The sequence below is a fragment of the Poecilia latipinna genome, unplaced genomic scaffold (assembly GCF_001443285.1).
Source record: "Poecilia latipinna isolate Pla-1442-1.1 unplaced genomic scaffold, P_latipinna-1.0 Scaffold952, whole genome shotgun sequence".
Lineage (NCBI taxonomy): Eukaryota > Metazoa > Chordata > Actinopteri > Cyprinodontiformes > Poeciliidae > Poecilia > Poecilia latipinna.
The window spans coordinates 224,548-233,911 of record NW_015113568.1 but is presented as its reverse complement, the minus strand read 5'-3'; the positions used below and the strand labels follow the sequence as shown (position 1 = coordinate 233,911).

At 35.4% G+C, this 9,364-nt stretch overlaps 1 protein-coding gene across 1 annotated transcript in view; it reads left to right on the top strand.

Annotated features, from left to right (window-relative positions):
- Positions 1-807: 807 nt before the first annotated feature.
- Positions 808-9,364, top strand: part of eys (eyes shut homolog) — a 98,787-nt gene continuing 90,230 nt past the window's right edge. The window contains exons 1-6 of the mRNA XM_015049587.1: positions 808-952; positions 2,438-2,609; positions 2,950-3,028; positions 3,445-3,644; positions 8,795-8,919; positions 9,020-9,048. Of these exons, the coding sequence (XP_014905073.1) occupies positions 808-952; positions 2,438-2,609; positions 2,950-3,028; positions 3,445-3,644; positions 8,795-8,919; positions 9,020-9,048 (750 nt within the window). The remainder of the gene's footprint in view (positions 953-2,437; positions 2,610-2,949; positions 3,029-3,444; positions 3,645-8,794; positions 8,920-9,019; positions 9,049-9,364) is intronic.

Below are 9,364 nucleotides of genomic sequence, written 5' to 3'. Positions count from 1 at the left end.
TTTTTTTATTTAAGTAAGGTTTTCTCTACTTTTTTTTACATTGATTTTGAATCTCTTTGGCAGTATTTTTCTTTATTGAGGATGTTTTAGGCTAAAATATCCATATGATTTGTAATATTACAAATGTGTACGCTACAAAGCCAGTTTGTTCCCATAAAATCTGAACTTTGCATAACCATCCACAAACGGGAAACTGCAATATATTACGAATCATCATGTGTTCGTAGTCTTAATTAAACATTTGTCCGGGATTTGAATTGAGTATAAACTGTTGTTATTGTTGAGATTGTATTTTTTTTTCTTACTTCTAAAACGCCTACGCCCGTCGACTTCAAAGTGCCTGTTTTATTAGACAAGCCAAGTAAAGCCCAAAGACATTTAGAGTCATCAAAAATGGATAAAAGCAGAATGTTCTTTCACAGGCTGGTGCCACTGAATATCTGGGATGTTTGTGTATTAAATAACTTAAATGTGTAATTTAAACATTAGGGTTTTTAAAGATGAGTTTTCTTTCCGTTTATCAAGAAATTTAGCTCTCACCCCACAAACATATTAAACTTGCAAGAACTGAATAAATAAGAATAAATTTAGCCAAACAACCATCATAGCAAAAATATTGCTACGGATCTTTTTCCATCTTTAGAACATTCTGAGCTAATTTTGACTTAAAAAAACAAAACAAAAAAACAGACTTTCTTTGATGTTGTACCATAGCAAGACTTTTCTAATAAAGAGAGTTTCATGTATAGAGGCAAAACATGAGTTTAATAAGAGAGTTGAAGAATCTTTTATCCTCTGGAATGCAACATGCTCATGTTTACCATTCCTGCCAGGCTGTGTGATCACTCCATATCAAAGGTTACTACAGAGATCATAAAGGAAAAACATATCTTGCTGCCAACGCGGTTTTATCTGGACAGAGTGCTCTTTGTAAGACGCAGGAATCCGGATTGTAAGAACCTCTTTTATTAACTGATTGAATTTGTTGTATTTTCTGAATGGCAGTTTGAGTTTACTGACTCGTACTATGGAAAAAATAAAAGAAAATGAAGGCGAAGAATCAACACCAGAACCGTGTAGGTCAAAGTTAATCATTTTCACAACGGTTTTGCTTTTGATAAAAAATATATATTTTATTTGTCTATGTAGAACATCTTAGAAAACAGTGGATGCAAACTTCCTACACAACCCTGTCACCTTTAGTTATGTAAAAAAAAAAAATTGAGAACATAAAAAATAAAACAAAAATACTTACATAATCTGCCAAGCTATCCCTCTCCCTTCATTCCTCTCTTTCTCACTTTCTCTCTCAGCAAACATATTGCCACTATTCCATAAAGGTTGATTTTCAGAGTGTGCAGCATGAGCTCTGCTGTCATCAGATTCTGCCTTGATTTGAGTAATATCCCCACTTGAAAGGGATTGATGTACCTGTGCAGTTTTCACAACTGGATTCCACTGAAAGACCAGGTTATCTTTTAGCTTCCTTTAGTTATCAGTACATCACAAAAACAATTTTCTTTGTTAGCTGGTCAGAAAGAAAGTGAACACATTTAAACAACTTTTTGAAAAGAATAAATAATTACATTAAAAATATGTTTGCGTCTTATAATATTAGTGCCTGTATTGTTTAAGTTTGACATTATTTTCATTTAAACTGCAAAGAAAACAAACACTACACAAAACACTGTGGATCACAACCTCTGAGTGCTTCAATAGAGTCAAATGAACAAAATGCTCAATAACTTAATTTTTTTTTTTTTTACTTTAAAGTGATTACTTAATTTTTTACATTTCAAATGTTTATTCACAATTATATCAAATATAAATAATTGTGGCTTTATTTACAAATATATAAATTACTTTAACTTAAATTATTAATTTTTTTTTTTATTGTTTAATTTATACATGATTTAAATCTAAATATTTCTGGATCTCTCCCAACTTTTTACTTTTTCTTTTGATTAAAAAATATCAAAAAAACACCCACTTTTTGATTTAAGTTTGAAGTGTTGGTCCGTCATATAAAATTCAGGTAAATATATTCAAGTTTGTTTTTTGTAACGTGACAAAGTAAAATGTTGCAGAGGTGTGAATACTTTTAAAAAGGCACCGTAAAGCACCGTAAAGGACTGTAAAGGACGTAGTCTGCATTTATCTCCCATTGGCAAACTAAGAAACCTGAGAACTTAACCAAGGTTAACTTACATTATCACATGTTGTTTAATTTTAAAAAGCTTAACGTACCTAGAAAATTGGTTTGAGCCCAGATGTCACAAAATAATTGAACCTTTTTCCTCTTAATAGAACATAAATTGTCTGTAATCCTTACTGCCCTTGAGCTCAGTTGTTGCTGTTTTGTATAGATAGCATATGGTTTGTCTTTGTTAGAATACTAAAACACACTCTCTTTTTTTTTTTTTTTCCTCCCCCCCAGGGTTACGGTGTGAAGTGAACATCAATGAGTGTATTTCTAGTCCATGCCAAAATGGTGGAAGATGTATTGATGGGCCTAATCAATATCACTGCTGGTGTCCTGATGGCCTCATTGGGCTCCACTGTGAGTCCAACGTTGATGAATGCATGTCAGCACCTTGTCTTCATGGAAGGTGCAACTTTTCACTGTCTTTCAAAAAAGAATGAGAAAAATGTTGCCAGCAGGAAATGTTTCATAATTAATAAACAGGAAATGTTTCATAATTAATAAACAGGAAATGTTTCATAATTAATAAGCTAATGCGATCTAGTGCATCCTCTTGTGGTGCTTAAATTGTGACCCTTAACTTGGCTAAAGAGAAACTACTACATTCAAAATACTATATATTCCCTCTTTAAGAATTTTCTAAAACTATTCAGAAATAAAGCTTGAAAGAAAAAAAAAAGTCTCTTGAATTTTTTTCCTCCTCACTACAGGACCCAGTTTTGACCTTGTCTGTTTTCTTCTCTCAGCTGCAAAGATGGAATAAATTCATACACCTGCTTTTGTGAGACGGGGTGGATCGGCAGCAGATGTGAAACAAACATTGATGTGAGTTTAGCTTAATTAATAAACCTGCTGGGTGTTCTGCAGAAAATGCCAGGAGAATTGTGTAGTCTTTGCATGGCCTTTGGTATCATTACCTCTATTGACTTTTGTGCAAGATAAGTCAATTGCACTACCAGGATCATGTAAACATTGTACAAATACCTGATTAAAAGGAATTGCTTAGTCTAATGCCTAATTGATTTAAACCAAAGCTCTCTGCTGGACTCTAGAGATAAAACATAGAATTGCTTGCAGGCATTATGTAGCTTTAATACATAAACTGATGATTTTCATATTAACTGTTGAAAGATGAATTTATTGGGTGTTTCTTACCTCAAAATCTGAAATAGTACAACATCTTCAACGTTGTAGCTATTTTTGCCCAGGCGTTTCTCATTTCCACCTTCTATATCTTTCAGGACTGTGCCCTCAATCCCTGTTTGAATGGAGGCTCGTGTGTAGATCTCATTGATAAATACGCATGCTTCTGTCTGGATGGGTTCACAGGAAAGACTTGTGAAAATGACATAGATGTTTGCAGAGACACCGCTTTAAATGTCCCACTGTGCTTCAATGGAGCCACTTGCCTTGATGGCGAAGGATCAAATTTCACTTGCATGTAAGTTTCCACAGAATCTGTTCTAATGATCTGCAAATATTCTACATCGATGGACAAAGAAGAAAATAGTTCAAATGACATTTTGCTGAATCTTTTTGTGAATACCTGTCGGCCTAATACAGCTCAGTAGTTATATGAAACTACTAAACATGACTAGTTTTGATTTTTAGGGATATTTGCAATGGTCTAGCCTAAAGTAAATTTTCAGTTCTTACCGGCAAGCTGACCTGCTAGCTGGGCTCTATTGTGTACAGTGTGCAGTTCTTCCCAGTGTTTGGCCTTGACTTAGATTTATTGCCATGTGGCACTTTGGGTAGTGTGGTTGTTGAGTCAAAACCATTTATTGAATATCAAAGCGTTTGACAACAAAGCAGATTGTTAAATGTCCAGTTTTTGCTCTCCTAAAATCCACTAACACTGTAAGCCATGTTAAAAATGACTTTCTGTTTTTTTGTATCACCTTAACTTATTTACTTAGGGGAAAAAAACTGGGTGTTTTGGTGAGTAGGTTTTGTTTATATGACAAAAAGCCACTCAAAAAGTGCAAAAGAATTTCCCACCAATTCAACAACAGTTTGCACCATACAGATTTATTCTGCAACAAGCAATTTTAAATTCAAAATTGTATTTCTAATTTGTTGGTGGCAGACTTAAATTTAGGTTCTTAGCATAGAAGGGTTTTTATCCATATAAATTGCCTTGTGTTACTTTTTCTTCTCATCCTAATGTTTTATCAAGTTAATCTGGTTTTTAACACCCCGCTGAATTCCTGTGGTTTCCAAAGTTATAGTTTTAAAACACAATGACTTTGGAGGACTAAATCTTAAAGTAGCCAGGAAATGGGTAACATTTTCAACCTCTTAAAATATTTCTTCATTTTGCAACCAGCTTTTGTGGAGTCACTGCAATTTCTGGACTATGAGCCACTACTATTTTTTTCACGCGCTTTGAACACTGCATTAATAGAAAGCTTTTACCAACGGGTTTCGAGAGGCTCGACTGCCGCGTGTTGAAGAGAACAGCACAAGCTCAAAAATGAGACGAAAGTTATTGAGAAAGACAAGAACAGATGCACTGAAGTGATTGAGGCCATGGAGGATATTGTCCGAGGGCACACACAAGAACCGTCAACGCACCTGACCCACATTAATTAACACAACCTCATCCACAACACGCATCATGCGCGTGGTGCACAAAACCAGCACAGTGCACCTGACAGATATAGACCATATGTGTGCTGTGTGTATGTTGGATACACACATGGCACACAGAAACAGCAACTTCACACCCCACACCTGACGCTCAGTTCCTGACCTACACAAATAGGCCGAGTGCGACGCGCATCGGGCACAAAAGCGGCGCATCTGATCCACACAAGGCCTAATGCATACAATGTAATGCAGGTACACACACGTATGCGTACATACCGATTTGTTACAGATTACAATGAATAATAAAGAAAGAAATCATTGTCTACGTAACTGAAGTGAATTCTCTTCCTGCAGGTTTCCAATCGAAGAGGAGTAAGTGAAGTTACAATATTTGGCTAATTTCTATTCTTTTGGCAAACCATTCAACCAAATTTAATGGTTTAGAAGTCTGTTGACTCATTTTTAGTTGGCTTCACTGCACAGACAAATTTAGCTTATGGAAAAAGCATCAGCTGGAAAATAAACAATACATTCGTTTAGGATGTGTGTGTGCCCAACCCCACAAATGCACATAGTAGAGGACGTTTTGACGCAAAAAATCATTTAAAAAAATTCCAAAGTTATGTTAATAATAACAGAGAAAAAAATAATATCAAATAATTATAATAAAATTGTTTTTAAAAATCTCAAAGGAAAACCTCAAGGTATACACAATATGGACATGTGCAGCTTATAGACAAGTGCAGCCTATGAATGTTCCCTGTTTATGTTTGGGGTTTTTTCTTTTAAAGTTAGTGGTTGTGGCTTTTATTCAGGTGCATTCAAGTGCCTAAATTAGTTTTTTAAATCATAAAAGCCAGTGTCAGATTTCTAACCACTCTAAAGAATTTTCTAAGTAGCATGTCTCTAGAGAACTATTAAAATCAGTCAGACCTGTAAATTTTGAAGTTAAAAATGTGAACAAAAATATCAGTAAGATATTCTTGGAACAAGCTGATCAATGGAAATTGCAAATACTCTAGTAAACCAATGTACAGTCCCATTACTTGAAACTCTTATTATAAAACACATCTTAATTTTTTTCAAAGTTGAAATCGTTGTCGGTGATGACACACAGTTCCAATTAAAAATGCATCCAGTGTAATAATAATTGTGCTTCGGTACATCTGTGCACATGCATCAGTCCTCCAGGTTGTTTGCAAGTGAATCATTACTTTTTAATTGCCACCATGCTATGTCTTGAGTGATGAAGTGTATCTAGATGCAAGATAAATGCAGGCAGAGTATGCCAATTTGACACAGCAGATCCCTGGTTGCTGTACAGTTAATTACTTTGCCTAACCTTGTGTTGTTGTACTGTTATATGCTTGATGTCATGATTTATATGACAATGAATACTGCAACTCCAAATAGGTTGTTGCTGTTTACAGTGTTAAGTGATGATGCAGTGGACTGCCTTAGCAGTATGTTTCAAATTATCCCCTGCTCATTTAGTGCTTGTTTCTGTAGATTAGACTACAGGGATGCATTATGGGTTATGAATTTTCAGAGAAATGAATGTGCTGTTGTTATTTCACTTGAATGAAGAGGAGCTGTAAAGAGCAAAAGACTAAAATCATTTGACACTGTTATGTCCTACTCAATAAATGTCTGATATAACACAGTCTCTCCAAAAAGATGATCTGTCAGATGGTAATTTTATGGGTGTAGATTGCAGTATAAAACATTTATTCCCGATTTTCAATATTGTATTTTATATCGTTCAGATTTGACTTTATAAGGGATGTAAAATTACCTAAATGAGGCTTTAGGTCCCATAAACCCAAACAGACTTCATAATTTTTCCTTTTCACTTTCTGTTTTGACCTACTGCAGTCTTTCTTATTGTCTAGCATTTTGTCTTGTTCCCAGTTCCCAGTTTCCCAGGGAGGTCAAAGCCTTAGATTTTTGCCCTTCCTGCCCTCAAATTTGCAGTCGCTTTGATGTGTAATCAGGCCCTCTGTCCATCTGGAAAATCTCAGTTCTTCACCAGTGTGTAAAGACACATTGGGATTGACGTGCAGAATTAAATGCTCCCTTTACTTTCCCAATCAGTCAGTTATGTTTGTATATCTTTTTCATTTCTTCAAATAACACTGGATTAAACAAGCCGTTGGAATTCAAACAACGAATATTCTTCAGAACAGATTATTCCAAAATCGTCTTGTGATTTACATGTCAAAATCTGCAGCCTACTTGGTAGTAAGGATACAATTTCACAGCTGCAGTCATTATTTTGTCCATGTTTTATGGATGCAAAGTATAACCTATTATACCAGACATCTCTGCTGGGCTCGTTTTTGACTGTGAAATATTGTCGAGCGTGCACTTTCATCTGGTTTGTTTTTAATGTTAGAAGGCAATAAAAAAGAATAATTGGTTTCCAATAAGGCAAGTTACTGAAAAAGCAAGTTTATTCTACCGAGATGGCATGCAAACCTATTCTTGACAAATGCAGTTAAAGGGAAATAGCCAGAGGTGCACTTCCTTTAAAAATACTGTGTAGTTATTATAAATTAGCAGAAGGATACAAAAAAAAATCAGCAAAATAAGACATTTTTAAACAGCTTACTAAACAGTATGTTTTTTTTTGTTTTTTGCATAATAAACATCTGAGTCACCGATGTCACAGCAAGTCTAATGGACAGACACCAGATGGAGAAAATAATCATAAACATCTAACCCCTTCATGGATTTCTACTTAATTTGCTAGCTTTACTAAACATAAAGTTGGGTGAGCAACTTTAGATGGATTCCAGGATAGATTGTGAAGCAATTTCTCACAGTCAGTTGGCCTTTTTTTTTTTTTTTTCCCCAGTAAAAATACAACTCAGTATTCCATTGCGTTTGATCTAAAGTATAACTTTATTGGTACGAAAGCCATCACTCATCCTGTTTTTGCAGCTCTTATTTGGGACTTATTGGAGCTCATTTTTGAGTGATATTTTGAACAGAACTAGTTTTGTCTTGCATCCCTTCCCAAGAGTTCTGCTCTGGTGTTCTTGTGACTATGAACCCAGATACACTGTCCTGCATGTTTTATGTTTCCCTTCTCAAGCACAAGTGATTCAAATGATTGCGTCACCTTCTTAGCATGCCTCCAATTGTGGCAGAATTGGTTAACCACCTTTTAATTTCAGTCAGGTGTGAAACAGCAGGGTAACGCGTAAAACATGCTTTATGGTGGGTCATGAGGATCAGGGCTGGGGGCCTCTTCTCGAGTGGACACCTCATATGACCCATTGAGCCACCAACTCCAGTTTAAATATTAAGGTAGGATTTGTTATCCAAGAAGGAAGTGGAATTCACCCATTTCAAAATTTTACTTTCATTTTATAGGCTAATTTCTAATACCCTTGAACATGTAGTTTCATATTGTACTTTTATCAACACTTAATTTTTATTATGTATTCCATCCAACTCCTCCAGACGCCTCTTCTCCTCAGGTCCCTGTCAGCGCATCATAATGTTTTTGTCCCTCCATGTTTCTGAAGATTTTCTGCCCTGGTGAATATCCCCTGCAGTCTTCACAGCCTCATTTGATTTTTCATTTCATTTTATTTACATTATATACAGGACATTGTTATTAATCCAAAGACATAAAGAGGTGAGAGTCTTGGGACTCTGTACAGAGACTGCTACTCATAGTGGCGTATTAATAAATGGGATATTGTAAATATAGTTCTGATAAATAGATCAAACTTTTACCACTTTTGTTTTATGCTATGTTGTCATCCGCTTCATCCCCAACCCCCAAATTAATTTGATTTACGCTCACTAAATACCTTATCTAAAAAAAAAAAAACAAATAACTGATGAATAAAATATATAACGTTTTCTTTATTTTGTATTTGTTGCAAAACTTAGTAGTTCTTGGACACAGCTTGGCAGATCCACAAAAATGAAGTGACAGCACAGTGAGACTGCCTAATAGTTTTCCAAACTGTCATGTTTTTTTAGCTGTCCACCAGGTTTCATGGGGGATTTCTGTGAAGTGGATGTTAACGAATGTTGCTCAGCGCCATGCCAGAACAGCGCTGTTTGCCAAGATCTTATTAATAGCTATGTCTGCCACTGCAGGTCAGGTGAGTCATTCTGATATCCTGTGATTTTTCTCGGTTTGCCTCGAAATAAGGCAGCAGTTTTCTTTTTCGTTTTTTTTTTTTTTTCCCCACCTCTTTGTAGATCTTTTACAGGCAGCGTTTCCAGCTTATGTGTGTGGATACTAAAACATAACTTAAATAGCAACATGTTTTTCTAAGTCAACAAGAACATCTTAGTCTCCATCATGTCCCAGATGTGGTAGAAGAGTTTATCAGTTCTAGTTTCTTGCAGATCATCCTGTGGAAAAGGCCACTCAAACGTGGCTATGATACCTGCATAGTTAACCTTCCCTAAAGAGTGAAATTTCCTGTCATCCAGTACAAAAAAAAAAAAGACAGTGATTAAAGAACGAAATGACCTTAACTCGTTGAAATGGATGTGACATCTTACTCTTTAGTGAAAGCCTTTTCTTGTCCCTGTTTGTGT